This window comes from Eupeodes corollae, chromosome 3 (assembly GCF_945859685.1).
Source record: "Eupeodes corollae chromosome 3, idEupCoro1.1, whole genome shotgun sequence".
Taxonomy (NCBI): Eukaryota; Metazoa; Arthropoda; class Insecta; order Diptera; family Syrphidae; genus Eupeodes; species Eupeodes corollae.
In genome coordinates this window covers 28,927,343-28,944,564 of record NC_079149.1, presented here as the reverse complement: position 1 = coordinate 28,944,564, position 17,222 = coordinate 28,927,343, and the positions used below count along the sequence as shown (strand labels likewise).

General features: G+C 32.5%; 1 protein-coding gene across 1 annotated transcript; it reads left to right on the top strand.

Annotated features, from left to right (window-relative positions):
• The first annotated feature begins 14,190 nt into the window (after positions 1-14,190).
• Positions 14,191-15,387, top strand: LOC129950388 (uncharacterized). The gene has a single exon (XM_056062331.1). It carries the CDS (start codon positions 14,191-14,193, stop codon positions 15,385-15,387), a length of 1,197 nt encoding a protein of 398 aa, XP_055918306.1.
• The last annotated feature ends 1,835 nt before the right edge of the window (positions 15,388-17,222 follow it).

The following is a 17,222-nucleotide window of genomic DNA, read 5'->3' as shown; positions in this document are numbered from 1 at the left end:
AACTTTAATAGTTTGAACTCAATAGATCGAATGGTTTTGTGTGTATGGGTAAGAATAGGCAGACTGACAGATGTAATCGGGGACCTACTTTTTTTCGACTTCTCTTCCATCGAAATGTCATGTTTAAATACAATCTCGAGTTTAAAGAAATAAAAAAAGGGGAAGTTAAAACTTATACGGCGACTGTTTTTTATTTCAGGAACTATTCGCACATTTGCGAATAACTTCAAGATTTGACCACTTAAGGTCTTGAATCTTGATTGTCGAACACTGGCATACACCTTATTTGTCAAAATGTCACAATGATTAAACTTGTTCCCACAAGCACATTTTAGGAATTGAAATTCACCATTAAAAAGGACTTTCAGTAAAAAATAATTATTGGTGACTTATAACTCAACGATAAATTTTTATTGATAACATTTGGTCCTTTGAACTTCTAATTATGTGCTTTGCAACTTTGTATAACATTTTGATGGTAATAAGATTTCAAAAGAGAATAATATTAGACACTTGATAGTATTCAAATGAAAAAATGTAACAATGACCAAGGAACAATAAAAATTCAAACCTATTGTTTTCCCTGAACTCTGAATGTAACATTAAGTATCCTTTTTTTCTGACATGATAGTATTTTCTTTTGTTTTTTCATTTAATGTCAATTGGTATTGTATCAACAATAACATTTTCTTTTGCACAAAAATGTTTTCTTTATAACGAAAATTAGGACCAAAAGTGGCCATCATTGTTGTCCTTTTTATTTGCTTACATCTTTGTGTGTAAGAGGTCCTTATTCTGTTAACGTAATTAGTTTTCTAACGAAAGAGTATACTTAAATAAAACCGTTGTAGATTAAATAAAATAACACAATAAAAAGAATAAATAAAAGAAAACAGAGAAAGGAAAAAAAAAAGAGTAAGTAGGTATTTATTCTTCTTTGTTGTTATTTTACTTATTTTTTTGTTCTTGCATATTTTTTCCTTATTCTTTTTTGGTATTTAGTCCAAAGAAAGAACATTTTTATTTTCTAATGCTCCTTTTTTTTGATGTGCTTCAGGCTTCAGGCACATAACATAAAGAGAAGAAAAAGACATTTCCCATATTATACTTTTCTTTTACTTTATTATGAAAAAAAAGAAGGTTCGATAAATTTGAGACAAAGGACATGCAAAGAAAGAAAATTAGCATTTAAGGACCATCAAAGTAGGTGCCTTTATAGTTAGGTACACTTAAAGTAAAAATTATTAGAAGGTACCTTTCTCTTCTAATATTGATTAATACTTTGATGAAATATTTTAGAAAAAAATCGTCCTGGCTACGGAGGTTACTTCCTTTCTTTTTCTCTTTGCATTAATTATTATCATTTGCTTAATATAATACAAATTCATAAAGTTTTTAGTTATAGAAGGAAGAACAACGAAGCGATACTTAATTTTTATTAAAGACCGTTATATTTATATTAAGTTCATCGCAGAAATTATGGTAAGGGGTAGAGGTCCAGAGATTTCAAGAAAAGTTGTGAAATATCAAGGGAGATCTGGAGATTTTGAAATATCAAGGAAGTCTGAAAATATCAAATGAGGTATGGAGATTCTTAGAGAAGTCTGAAAATATCAGGGGAGGTCTGAAGATTCCAATATAGGCCTTGAAATATAAAAGAAAGTCTGGAAATTCCAAAGGAGTTCTGTAAATGTCAAGGAAGTTCTAAAAATTTGATGGAAGGTTTAGAAGTATTAATAGATGTTTGGAACTTTCAAGAGAGGTCTGGAAATATAAAGGGAGGTCTGGCAATATCAAGGGAAGTCTGGAAATATCAAGGGAGTCTAGAGATTGCAAGGGAAGGTCTAGAGATATCAAGGGAGGTCATAAAATATCAAGGGAGTCTGGCAATTTCAAGGAAGGTTTTAAAATATCAAGGCAGGTCTTAAAATTTCATGGGTATAATAATATCAAGGGAGTCCTTGAGATTCCTAGCTATAAATATCAAAGGTGGTATGGAAATATCAAGTGAGGTCAGGAGATTCCAAAAGACGTATGAAAATATCAAGGGAGGTCTGAAAATATCAAGAGAGGTCTGGATATTGCAAGGGAGGTTTTGAGATTTCATGGAAGGTCTTAAAATATCAAGGGAGGTTTTAAAATATCAAGAAAGGTCTTGAGATTACATGAGAGGCGTTGAAATATCAAGGGAAGTCTAAAAATATTATGGAAGGTCTGGAAATCTTGAGATATGAAGGATTGAAAATATCAAGGGAGTTCTGAAAATATCAAGTAAGTCCTGAAAATACCAAGGAAATATGAAAACAGGTCACGAGATTCCAACAGAAGTCTGAAAATATGAAAGGATGTCTGGTGATTCTAAAAGAGGCCTTGAAATATCAATGAAAGTCTGGAAATTCCAAAGGAAATTGGAAAATATCAAGGAAGGTCTAAAAATTCAGTTAAGGTTTTGAAATATTATTCGAGGTCTGGAGATTCCAAGGAAGGCTTTAAAATATCAAGTGAGGTCTGGGGATTGCAAGGGAGGTCTTGGGATTTCAAGAGAAGACTTAAAATATGAAGGGAGGTTTGGAGATTTCAAGCATGGCCATGAAATATCAAAGAGAGAGAGTATGGAAATTCCAAAGGAGTCCTGAAAATATCAACTTATTGGTAAACTTAATAGAGGTATGGAGATTCCAAGAGAGGTCTGGAAATATCAAGGGAGGTCTGGAAATATCCAGGAAGGTCAGGAGATTCCAAGAGAAGTCTAAAAATATCTAGGGAGGTCTGGGAATTTCAAGAGAAGACTTAAAATATGAAGGGAGGTTTGGAGATTTCAAGCATGGCCATGAAATATCAAAGGGAGTATGGAAATTCCAAAGGAGTCCTGAAAATATCAACTAGAATCTGAACATTTCAAGGAAGGTTTGGTAAACTTAATAGAGGTATGGAGATTCCAAGAGAGGTCTGGAAATATCAAGGGAGGTCTGGAAATATCTAGGGAGGTCAGGAGATTCCAAGAGAAGTCCAAAAATATCAAGAGAGGTCCGGTGATTTTAAGAGAAGACTTAAAATATGAAGGGAGGTTTGGAGATTTCAAGCATGGCCTTGAAATATCAAAGAAAGTATGGAAACTCCAAAGGAGTCCTGTAAATATCAAGAAGATTCTGAAAATTTCAAGGAAGGTTTGGTAATCTTAATAGAGGTATGGAGATTCCAAGAGAGGTCTGGAAATATCAAAGGAGGTCTGGAAATATCCAGGGAGGTCAGAAGATTCCAAGAGAAGTTTAAAAATATCAAGGGAGGTCTGGGGATTTCAAGAGAAGACTTAAAAAATGAAGTGAGGTTTGGAGCTTTCAAGCATGGCCTTGAATTATCAAAGAAAGTATGGAAATTCCAAAGAAGCCCTGAAAATATCAATAAGAATCTGACAATTTCAAGGAAGGTTTGGTAAACTTAATAGAGGTATGGAGATTCCAAGAGAGGTCTGGAAATATCAAGGGAGGTCTGGAAATATTCAGGGAGGTCTGGAAATATCCAGGGAGGTCTGAAAATATCCAGGGAGGTCTGGAAATATCCAGGGAGGTCTGGAAATATCCAGGGAGGTCTGGAAATATCCAGAGAGGTCTGTAAATATCCAGGGAGGTCTGGAAATATCCAGGGAGGTCTGGAAATATCCAGGGACTTCAGGAGATTCCAAGAGAAGTCTAAAAATATCAATTGAGGTCTGGGAATTTCAAGAGAAGACTTAAAAAATGAAGTGAGGTTTGGAGATTGCTAGCATGGCCTTGAAATATCAAAGAAAGTATGGAAATTCCAAAGAAGCCCTGAAAATATCAATAAGAATCTGACAATTTCAAGGAAGGTTTGGTAAACTTAAAAGAGGTATGGAGATTCCAAGAGAGGTCTGGAAATATCAAGAGAGGTCTGAGTATCCAGGGAGGTCAGGATATTCCAAGAGAGGTATGGAAATGTCAAGGGAGGTCTGGAGATTTCAAAGGAGTTTTTAAAGTATCAAGGGAGGTCTGAAATTATAAAGGGAGCTCTAAAAATATCTGAAGGTTAAATTATGTATTTATTTGTTTATTGAATTCGTTAAACAAACTAACGTTAGAACTTAAGACTTATAATTCATTTGTTCTTAGATATCAATAGATGTAAATGCTTTAAGCAATTTCTCAAAAAAAAGCTAAACTGAAGTGTTGAAAAAATTGAATTTAAATGTTTTACTTTTAAAATCATCGCTTACAGAATATACCAAAAAGTAATACTTTGTTGCAAACTGAAATCAATTGGTTGAAGGGACTGTTTTTACCATAGTTGGATCTGGTTGATGTAGGACGTAAAAGAACTTGTCTTCTAATACTTGAACGGCTATAAGTTTAACTGTTCAAAAACTGATTATGATATGACTGACCCATTGATTAATTTGATAATAAAGCATAGCTGAATGTACTCTCTGTGTTTAGAAAGCGATGGAAGATTTATGAGCGTAAGCCTATGATTATAGGGTGGAAGTTCGGGCCTTATGGACCATCCAAACGGAGGCAGAAGCGCATGAATCTTCATTTTACTCCTTCTGTTCTGTTTATATGGACTGAATAAAAGGGAGCCCATATTATGCAGCCATATTCCAATATTGGTCTTACAAATGATATATAAAGAAGTTTAAGAATATATGGGTCCCGAAAATCATGTGAAAACCGTTTTATAAATCCGATTGTCTTATTTGCTTTCTTAATAATATAGTCATAGTGATTTGTAAACGTCAATTTTGAGTCAAGATTAATATATAGGTCAGAGAAAGAAGAGAGGTTAGTCAAATAAGAAGAGTCTAATTGATAATTGAAAGTCAAAACATTTTGTTTGCATGTAAAACACATTGATTTACATTTGTCTATGTTTAGTGAAAGCTTATTTATATCTTGTAGGAGTAATCAGTCATCAAGTGAGTCGATGCATTTGAAAATTTTAATATCATCAGCGTAAATTAAAACAGATGAGTGTTTTATAATAGGAGGCTAGTCGTTAACCTACAAAATAAGCAGTAAAGGTCCTAAGTGGCTACCTTGTGGTACGCCAGGGTTGGTATAAAAATATGATGACTGCTCATTCCTAAAAACTACGCTGTATGATCTATTATATAAGTACAACGAAACCCAACTAACAAAATTATCGTTAAAGCCTTGGGAATAAAGTTTGGAAGTTAATGTTTTATGGCACAATTTATCAAAGGCCTTACTAAAGTCTGTGAAGACACAGTCAACTTGTTTCCGTTTTTCAAACGAATCTAAACAAAATTAACTGAAATGAAAGAGGTTAGTAATAGTTGACTTATTTTGAACAAAACCATGTTGACTGTCAAAAATTATAGACTCACAATTAAACGATATGACTTTACAAATAATGTGCTCAAATGACTTAGAGATGACGGACAGTTTTGCAACGGGGCGATAATTTTGTATTTCATTTTTACTACCCTTTTCATGTATCGGTCAAGCGATTCATTAAAAGGAATATGAAGAGGATAGGATAAATAGGATGTGCATTTTTCGAAATATAAGAAGATACACCATCTGGACCAGGGCTATATCAAACGTCAAGTTCTGAACGATTTCATCTTCAGAGGTCCAAAGACTGATTCAATCCAAATGAGGGAAATTTTATGAGAGGGCCAATGACTCAGGCGTATGACAGGAGTTCGATACTTCGAAAGCATCTTTGAAAAAATTTGCAAACATATTTGAAATTTTTTCAGAGTCATAGCCAAGTTCGTTGTTGAAAGACATGCAGTTTGGATACCAGTCAGTATTTCTCTTGCTTTTAACATAGCTCCAAAAGTTTGTTGGGTTGTTTTTAATGTCGCTTTAAGTATTTAAAATACAGTCATTATAAAGAATATCTGAATAGTTAATAAACATATTTCAACGATTCAAGGAGTGGATAAACAAAAACGGTTTATTAAAAGAATTTCAAGCTGGTTAAAGGTCTAGGGCCTCTTCTAAGTCTTCGGCTACACGTGGTCTGTTAAGGGACCTAACATTTTATTCGTTTGCGTTGGTTGTCAACAGTAAATCCGTCCGTATCCGAGGCTTGTTAGTGCTTCGCAACTATGAAAGCTTTTACGTGGCCAGGAAGTCACCCCGACACACAACCCCCAACCTGGAGGCCCACATCCTAAGTATAACTCCAAGGAAGGGGAGCCGGATAAAACCGCTCCTTACAGTCCTGGGCTCAGAATAAGTCAAAGAAGCCCTATAAGGTGTTTACTAAGTAGTTCAACCTTACTGGAACTATAGACGCCACCGTTGATTCCATCTCGGGAATTCCTCCGCTGCCGTCTGGATAAGGAGAGGTGCCTTAGTAAAAACACCTCTCCCCCCTCTCTCGTTTAGTGCCCCCAAAAATTGTCCACTGGGGTTAGAACCCAATCTTTAGTTGAGTTGATAAACAAAGGTTGGTTTTGAGAAAAACCTGTGGACGCTTGTGTCTTCTTGAATGTACATGTCTACCATTTGAACTTGGAGCGCGAAACTGAAGACATCTAGCTAGGGACGGAAGTAGGAAAGGGGGCACTGTAGTCTGGGAATTTTTTGTGGTTAGGAGCGCGTGGCAAAGAGGTCGGCAGCCTTTGTAGGTAGTGTTTGAGTCGTGGTGGTTGTGTATGTCTTATCAGTATTGATGTTTTGGGGTAAGGAGCGCGTGCCAGTGTGAGTTATAGAAATGTGTAATGGTGTTATCACAATATGTTTTTTATGATTCATTGTAATTTGTGGTTTGTATTTTGTTTAATGGGTTTATATGCCTACATACATATGTGAGAAAAAAAAAATGTATATTCTAGCAATGATTGCTTAAGTGTTTTTATTTTTAGAACAGCTCTGATATAGAGAACATTAATTGAGGGGAAGAAGAAAAAATAATATGTTTTGGTGTGAAAGATTAAGGGAAGGAGAAACATTTTGTATCTGTGAATCTGGATGGTTGGACATAAAATTTACGGATGTAATATTCTATAATGACACATTAAAATTGATGCTACAGCCAGAATATGGAAGCGAATGCGTTTTGTTTCATATTAGAAATGGTGAGACCGTTTCGCCTATTCTCAGTTTTAAGTTGCAGTTTCAATCTATGCAACATGTACGGTTTAAACTTTTAGGTGAGAATATTAGTTTTCATAAAAAAAAAAGTAAAATGAAATGAATAAAACATAAAATTATATTATAGGAGGGGAGTTAACACTGATCGGAACGATTACACCTCATTCGAATGCTGTAAAGAGAAAAGAGGGTGAATATCCATCGCTTTGTCCATTTGGTGAGGCTGAATTACTTAATGAACCTCAAAAACTTAAAAAGAAAAAAGACATAAAAATAGAGACAGTTGAACGAGTTCATGACACATCATTTCAATCGAATGTATTTTAATATATACAAGATGAAATACGAATAAAAGATGTGAGAAAGAGAGATGAATATAGATAGAATAAAAATTTTATAAAATTTAAAATTTGAGTGTAATGTTTATTAGTTTATGACAAACCTTTGGATAGCAAACATCTTTTTTTTTAAAATGTTGTTTTACTCATCAGTCTTATGTCTGCTTTTAATTTGTCCTTCATTAATTGCTACTTTACCATTACCTGTGGATATCAATTTGCAACAAGCAAACATAACTGACAATCTCTCTTTTTCATTGAGTTTACCTAATAATGATACTGTGCAGATAGGTTTATCGTTTCGTTTGTTAACCTTTACAAATGGTAAAAATTTGCTTAATACCACAACAACAACAACCGATACAACATCATTTCAAAATGATGCAACAGTGACTTCAACAACAGCAAGAACGGTGGTAAATACAATTTTGGAGGAGAAAAAAATAGTAACCGTAGAGGAAGCAATCGAGAGTTTTAGGCAAGACTTAATTAAAAAAGAAACTGAAATATCAGGAATTATACAAAGTAAGGATGTTTTTTATAGACATTTCAAGCTTGAGTTTGATGAAGATAAGGCACTAACTGTTCGATGTTCGTATGATAGCAATTATAATTTGCGCACTCTAAGCATTAAATGTTATGAGTATCATGAATATGAAACTGAGAGAGTATTAAGTAATGGAGAAGTTGAGGTCTTTATGAAGGAGGATCTCGCATACAAATCTGATGTCGAATTACTGAATTTCAAATCATTAAAACAATCATACCATATGAATATCTCTTAAGAAACAAAAAATGTATAAGTGTATATATCAATAAAGATTTTTATTTAAAAAAAAATTACAAAAAGATGTGTCTTATTTATTAATTTTAGGTATAGGAATCCATGAGTTGTGATCGTGTGAAAAGCCGAGCCATTTAACAAATAATCGATCTTTTTTTCTTTGAAGCACTTCCTCGACTAGATATGTATCGGGGAACTTAGTTTTCTGTAGTTCAAGCTCATAAAACCCTCCTTTAATGGGATGTCCTTGGTGATCTTCCAATAGGTACGTTATTGGATTTGAGCGTTGCACTTTGGCTATCTTAAAGATTTTTGTGGTCCAATTCGGTGTGTATCCTTTATCGAAAACATGTTTGTATTTACTAATTCTGACAAAATCCCCGGTTTTTAACTTTGGAGTAATATGTATTTTGATGTGATTATAGATCTTGGAGAGTAATATTTTTTCATTTGCAGCATTGACTTCAGTTGGTTTCATATTTATCGTACGATGTTTGGAATTATTGTACGTTTTTGTTAGTTGTTCTATACTATCAATCCAACGATATGAACCATTTAAACTAAATTCTTTCCACATCCAAGTTTTCAAGGTACGATTAAATCGTTCAACAATGGAAGCTTTGAGAACACTAAATGTAGAGTAATGATTGATTTGAAACTTTTTCATAAGTTTTTGAAACGATGCATTGAAAAATTCTTTTCCATCATCTGTTTGTAAATTTTTTGGGTGACGACCTTTATTAAATATATCTTCCATAGCCTGAGTGACACTCGTTCCTGTTTTATTTTTAATAGGAGCCGTCCAAGCAAATTTAGAAAATGTATCAATAACTGTGAGAACATATCGATAATTTTCGTTTTCGGGTGAATACACAACCATCTCGACTAGGTCGGCTTGCCATAAATCATCTAGACCCTTAATAATTACTCGTCTTTTTGGAAAATTCCTTCGAGCAGGCTTATGTAGTTCTTCAACAACGTTTCTCTGACTCATCTTTTTATTGAATGATAAAAACAAAGTATTTGTTCATGCATTTTATTAATTAAAATATTTCTATATAATAACTACAAGTTTAAGTCATACTATTTCAATCTTTTATACAAAGACATCAGTTTTTTTATTTTTAACAGTCTATTTTCAAGCATGTAACATGCGCATGTATCTGGACCATTTTTGCATAAGTTTGAAGACCATGGGCAGTTATCGAAATGACATCCATGTTTTGATGTTGTAGTAGATACATTCATAAATCTTTTCAAAAAGATTACACAATTCAAAAGCTCTTCATGATGTTCTTCTAGTATATTATGATGATTTGTTTTCAGAAACTGTAGAATTTCATCAAAAATTAATAAAAAATCTATGTTAGACATAATGATTGAGTTCTCCACACTGAGGAGATAGATTAAAGACTAAAGTTATATAATGATTGGTTTTAAGTTTTAATAACTAATAGAATTGTCTTCAATTTTATTTTCAGATTTTTTTTCCTTATTATCAATTGTGTCAAACAGTAGTTTCTCAAATTTGTCAACTACTCTATATTGGATGTATTCTTTAAGTTGTTCGTATGTTTCATCAACATATTTTTTGGAAGCAGCGTCTTCCTGTTCTTGTGGTTCTTGAAAATTTTTTAACCGTTTAAATTGTATGTTGTAATCTCCGCTTTCTGTTTTGAGGAATCCCTCTCCAGGTGGTCCAGGCAAACCTCGCTCTCCCTGTAAACCTGGTGGTCCCTGCTCTCCTTGTTTTCCTCTTGGTCCTCTGGGTGGGGTTCTATTTGAGAAACGACCAAATTTATCAACACTCATCTTTTTTTTTATTATTATTCGATAATATTGGCTTCTTTAAGTTCTTCAATGATTGAAATAATTTCGTTAGAGTGATTGTTGTGTCCAGCTTGTTGTGAACCAATAAGAAGTCTCAATCGATCTACTAGTTCATTGGGATTATCCCAAAATATATAGTTTTTTTTCAAATTTGATAATTGCATTATTCCACTTCCTGAAGGTATTTGTAGTGTTGAAGATGATGGCGATAGAGTATTAGAAGTATTTGTTGTTAATCCGAATAATTTACTTATAATTTTTTTATACTTATAACCTCTATTGCCGTGTACTTGTCTCTGTGAATTATGATCAATTCTATGAGCATTAGTGTCATGTAATATAGTCCTGTAGTTTTTTAAATCTTCATTGGTGTAAACTTGATTATCAGGGTTTTTCTTAAATATAAGCTCATATAACCCATTTGTTCCTTCGAAGGTTTTATTTTTAATTTCTATATCTTTTCCGATAAGGTTTAACTCACTATTACCGATGTACATTTTTCCATCTTTTGAATGTACACCATACGTTTTATCAAGGGTGTTGGAATTATTTAGAAATAAATCTATATATTTTTTAGGGGTGTCATGAAATTGTTTTTGTGACAAGCGTTCTGCAAAGCTACTATGGCTTGACTTTTTCTTTGTTCTTTTTGGAGTAGTATTACTATCAACGGAAAAAATTCTTGAATCATCATCATCATCAATAGAAGTTTTGGGGGTGGTGAATTCTTCATGAAAATGTTTCTTGTTATCATAATCATTTTCTTGTGATTGAGGATGTTCAAAATTGAGTTTTATTTTCTTTAAAGGACTATTTATAAGGTTATGTTGATCTTGTTTGATATTTGATTTTTTTACTAATTCGTTTAGTGGTTTTGTAAGAGGTTTAAGAGTTTCTTTAATTTGAGTTTCGTAAGCTTCCCTACCGATCTTAAGAGCTTTGTATTTCTTTCGTAGAGCATCTGTAGTTTTAATTAATTCCTTTGTAAGTTTTACATCTATATTCATCATAATGTAAACATTTATTTCTTCCTACAGAGGCAAGTTGTTAATTTGTTTCGAAGTTGTTGAAAGAATCGTTCAAAAAATTTTAAACTGAATTTGATATTGAGATTACTGATCTTAACTGAAGAATACTGGGTCTCAATCTGGGTGGAACTGCTTTTTACTGCTACTATCTGCTCACTGTACTGCTCTGTACTGTTCTCATAGAACATTTCTTTACATATGGTATTAAAGCAAAAGTGTTATTTGTTTTATAACTTAAGAAAACAGTCAAAGCCTTTTCTATAACGACCTTCATTCAAAGGACTATCCTTGTCAATTACCACAAATCCGTAATGTGTCTTCCAACATTCTGCACAAACTATTCTGAATGTATTAAATGTCATATCTGAATTAACATGATCATTATATATATGTTTTAGATTCATATCGTCCTGTTTGAAGATGATTAGTAAATTCGCATTGTCTCGAATTAAGTGTTTGGGTATTCTTGTATAAGTCTGGCATAAGTAAAAACTATCAATATGATGATGCCGTCCCATACTGAAGTAAACTCGAACTGTGTCTTGTTTTTCACAGGCAATATCGTCAAAAATAAATATAGAATTTGGTTTAGCCTCTTCGGGTGAAATAACATCACTGTTATTGGCAAAAGTGAAGAAACCCATATTTTTAATAGGTTTTATGGCTTTTCGTAAAAACTCATACTTTGGTTGATGTAAGGATTTAGAATATATATAGATATTTTCAAATTTTAATCCATTTGGATGTTGTAACAAACTCATCATGACATTTGTTTTTCCGCAATTTGAGGGACCAGTAATTAACCCTCTTATACTATGAGGGAATAGTTTACCATGTTTTTTTCTTTCAATATTGTTAGCCAGTTCCATATTTATTACTGGTAACTGGCATTGTTGTTTAACGAAACGCATATTAATTAAAACTAAATGATTTCCTATAAATGACAAGTTTATATTTTAAAAGTGTCATATGACATCCAACCATTCTTACGTTAAGATAATCATTTAAAATGATTGATTATTCCAAAAAATATATCAGTCGACGAAACATTGTGAAAGGAAAAGGTTTATTAAATACTTTAATAAACAAACTACCTCTTGAACTACATTTACCTGGTTATCAATACTGTGGACCTGGAACAAAACTCCGACAACGTCTAGCTCGAGGGGATCCGGGAATTAATTTACTTGATCAAGCGTGCAAGGAACACGATATATCTTATTCTAAATTTAAAAATACATCTGATCGACACATTGCCGATAGGGTTTTAACTGAAAAAGCTTGGCAACGAGTTAAATCCGGAGACGCTAGTTCAGGTGAAAAGGCAAACGCACTATTGGTTACCAATCTTTTGAAGGCAAAAACAAAATTCGGTATGGGTTGTTCTAAGAATAAAGACAAAAAGCCTAAGAAAAAAGCGAAAAATAAAAAAGAAAACGACAATAAGTCAAATTTAGATAAAAATGCTAAGCAACTCTCATTTAGAAAAATAATAACAGTTGTTGGAAATAATATTAAACGTAAAAAACCCTTCAATCTGGAAAAGGCAATCCAAATAGCCATATCATCTGCTAAGAAAACAGTAAGAAAAAACAGTAATAACATTAAGACACCCAGAGTTATTTCTGTACCGAAAATTGGTGGTGTAATTCCATTTCTTGTACCGTTGTTTGCTGGACTTTCAGCTCTTGGAGCTTTAACGGGAGGTGCTGCAGGCGTAGCAAAAGCTGTCAACGATATTAGCATTGCTAAAAAAGATTTAGAGGAGAAAAAGCGTCATAATCAACAAATGGAATCCGTTGCAGTAGGCCAGGGCTTATACCTTAAACCTTATAGAAAAGGGTTTGGACTTTATTTAAATCCACAGCCAAAAAACTTCTAAGTTCGCTGCCCAATCGTGCATTAAATGAAATAGATTTGAGAAATTTTGCAAGGAAATTCATTCCGAATTTTCGAGGAGTTTTCATGAGAGATAATTTACCAAAAACTAAACCTTTGAAAAACGAATGTGGAATTGTAAATCTAGACTCATCAATTGGTCCTGGAACACACTGGGTAGCGTTTTATAAAAAAGGCAACCGAATTGAATATTTTGATAGTTTTGGAAATCTTCAACCTCCTATTGAAATTATTAATTATTTGGGTGAAAAAATTAATTATAATTATACAAAATACCAAGGTTATGACTCTTTTAACTGTGGTCATTTATGTTTAAGATTTTTATATGAATGTTATTTTCAATAAATAAAGAGTTTTATATACAATGGCTTTCATTATGTTTTTCATCACCATGGCAATGACACTTACACTGAGCGGGAGAACTTCCCTTCTATCAGCTGAATATTTTCCACCGCTGAACTTGGATAAAGACTATGTTTGTGGATTGATTGATTTTCACACGTACAACTCTATACCGAATGTTGATGCGAATAATAATTTGTTTCATGTGGGCGAATATGAAATTGAAATCCCAATAGGATCGTATGAAATTGATGCTATTGCAGAATATATATCCGAAGAATTATTATTGCGAAATTCCTCCATTATTATTGAAATAGAAGCAAATAATAACACAATGGAATGTCAAATCCAATGCAACGAGAACATATATTTCAACAAGAACAGAACCATAGGAAAATTATTGGGTTTCAGTAAACGTGTTCTAGAAGGTAAAAAAACTCATTTGTCAGATTTACCTGTTGACATAAACAAGGTAAATGTAATACGAGTCGAGTGTAATATAATTACTGGCTCTTACTTTAATAATACTCCTATGCATACAATACATGAATTCTCACCAGAAACAGGGTCAGGGTATAAAATCATTGAAGTTCCAAAAAATGTCATCTATCTACCTGTGAATGTCAAACGAATAAGTACTATAACATTAAAACTTGTGGACCAGAACGGAGACTTAATAAATTTTAGAGGAGAAAGAATAACTGTTCGATTACATCTAACCCCAATATTAGAATAATGATAATCTACAATAATTATTTAACAGATATCAAAGGTAACCATTTAACTAGTTCTTCCCAAACATCAACACTGTCAACACCTAAGTTATCACCTGAAAATAAAGCCTATCTTCTGTCACTGGGATTCAAATTAAAATAATTTACAATATGAACGATATATTAAATATTACTCAAGGACCCATCTTTGATAATAGCATATCTAAGTTTGAGTACCATTGTTACTCACCATTTCTTCAGTCCTTCAATCCGAGTGATGAAATACGTATTCTCATACAACAACAAGACTTATGTATATTACCTAGTGAAAGCTATATTTATGTAGAAGGGAGTCTAACAAAAGCAGATGGAACTGTTTCAGCAGGAAAATTAACTAATAATGCAATGGCTTTTCTTTTTGAAGAAATACAATATGAACTGAATGGAGTAAACATTGACAACAATAAAAACGTGGGAATAACATCGACCTTAAAAAATTATATTTCTTTAAACGCAAATGAAAGCAAGAGCTTGGAAAATGGATCATGGACTGGGGGTAGCAGTTTTTCTCTTGCATCGGGTACTTTTAATTTTTGTATAAAATTAAAATATCTGTTAGGATTTGCTGAAGATTATAAAAAGATCATAACAAATGCAAGACATGAATTGATTTTAATTCGTACTCGATCGAATGAGAATGCTTATTTTTCTAAAGACAACGAAGAATTAAAACTTTCGATTTTTAAACTGCAGTGGAGAGTACCACACATTACCTTATCTGATTCGAATAAACTTACATTATTGAAACAAATACAATCAAATCCAATTCAAATTCATTTTCGAAATTGGGAAATGTACGAATATCCAACACTACCAACCACCACTGATCATGTATGGACAGTTAAAACTTCAAGTCAGCTTGAGAAACCAAGATATATTATCATTGCTCTACAAACTGATAGAAAAAATCAACGAAATAAAGATGCTAGCATATTTGATCATTGTGATGTGAGCAATGTAAAAGTACATTTAAATTCCGAATCTTACCCTCGCGAAGATTTAAATGTTAAATATAAACTGGATCGATATGCTATTCTCTATGAAATGTATAGTAAATTTCAACAATCGTATTATCAACAACAATCAAATCCACTTTTATCGCGACAAGATTTTAAAGATATCGCCCCAATTCTGGTTATTGATTGTTCTCATCAAAATGAGTCAATCAAAACGGGTCCTGTGGATGTAAAAATTGAACTTAAAACATTAACTTCGATTCCTGCTTCAACAACTATGTATTGTTTAATACTTCATGATCGCATAATCGAGTACAATCCATTGACTGGAGAAGTTAACAAAGTTATTTAAATTGGTGTCATAATCTATATTTTTTCAGTAGAAAAAGTGCATTTGCTTAGAACAGATCTAAACATGGATACCTGTTTTGTAGACTTTCAAGGTTTTAGAGGAATCAACAATGAGTTTATCTTAAAGGAAATGGCTGTGCTTTTTAATGGATATCACCAACATTTCATACTCACTCCACCATTTCACTCTAACTTTCTTCCGTCACACCTCAAAAGACAAGCTCATTGGTTGCGCGAGTATCATCATGGTTTTACCTGGGATGGTGGAGATACAGATTTTTGCAAAGTTAAGTCATATCTTCGAAAAAAAATTAAAAATGTTGTTTACGTCAAGGGTAGAGAAAAGAAACAATGGCTACAAAAACTTATTAATAACGAAAATGTTGAAGTCATTAACCTTGAAGATCTTAACTATAAGTGTCCTAATTTAAAAGAACTAAAAAGAATTTATCCGGATATAACTTTGAAATGTTGGTATCATGGAAAAATATGTGCACTCCAGAATGTTTATCTTTTGAGCAGATACATTAAAGAAGCTAAAAATTGTAATTAATATTTTCAAATAAAACAAAAAAAACTTTTGCTTAAAATTTTAAATTATTTTTTTATTTTAATATTTACATAAATGCGACTTTTTATTACTATAATGATTATTATGATGATGATGAAGGTGGGTTGGGTTTTTTTCTTTTATATCCGTACGGCAGAGAACTGTGATCGTCGAAAAATTGACGTTTTTCAGCTCTTGGTTTATATGTTTTGACTTCTTCTACAGTAACTACCTGATGTTCTATGGTACGTCGTATATTTTTAGATTTTATGACAATACTTTCTTCAGAATCTTCTTGTATAGAAGAATTTAAAACCGCTTCTTTTATTGAATCAAAATTAATTTTTTGGGAAGATTCATAATTGAGGAAGATACCCTTCACTTTACAGACAGTGTGTTCTTTTTTATCCTTTGTGCTGTATACTTTGTAAGAATAATTTTTTAGTCCACCACTTACAAATTCGGTAATGTAACTTCCTTGACCATAGCAATCCAGTTCGTTTGTCATATCACCGATAAAGTCTCCAGTAGGTGGATCGAATTCTCCTTGACGACAAACATAAATAACGGAATCAGTGTCGTAGTACAAAACTCTTTCCTGAAGTTTTTCTAAGTAGCTATATAATTTCAGGCGAGCTTGAGTTGTGGTATATGCGGCAATAGAAACATTAACAGTTGATAGAGTTTCAACTGCTTCTTCTTTCATTTCGAAGCTTATCACAATATTGTTTTCATTAATTGGTAGAATTTGTGAAACTTCTATAAATGGATGAGTAAGCAAATTAAACAAATTGATAATAAGGAAAAAAAAATCTGAAAATAAAATTGAAGACAATTCTATTAGTTATTAAAACTTAAAACCAATCATTATATAACTTTAGTCTTTAATCTATCTCCTCAGTGTGGAGAACTCAATCATTATGTCTAACATAGATTTTTTATTAATTTTTGATGAAATTCTACAGTTTCTGAAAACAAATCATCATAATATACTAGAAGAACATCATGAAGAGCTTTTGAATTGTGTAATCTTTTTGAAAAGATTTATGAATGTATCTACTACAACATCAAAACATGGATGTCATTTCGATAACTGCCCATGGTCTTCAAACTTATGCAAAAATGGTCCAGATACATGCGCATGTTACATGCTTGAAAATAGACTGTTAAAAATAAAAAAACTGATGTCTTTGTATAAAAGATTGAAATAGTATGACTTAAACTTGTAGTTATTATATAGAAATATTTTAATTAATAAAATGCATGAACAAATACTTTGTTTTTAT

What these genes read in the sequence shown, in the direction of transcription:
- LOC129950388 (XM_056062331.1), top strand. Translation starts at nt 14,191, where the DNA reads ATGAACGATATATTAAATATTACTCAAGGACCCATCTTTGATAATAGC.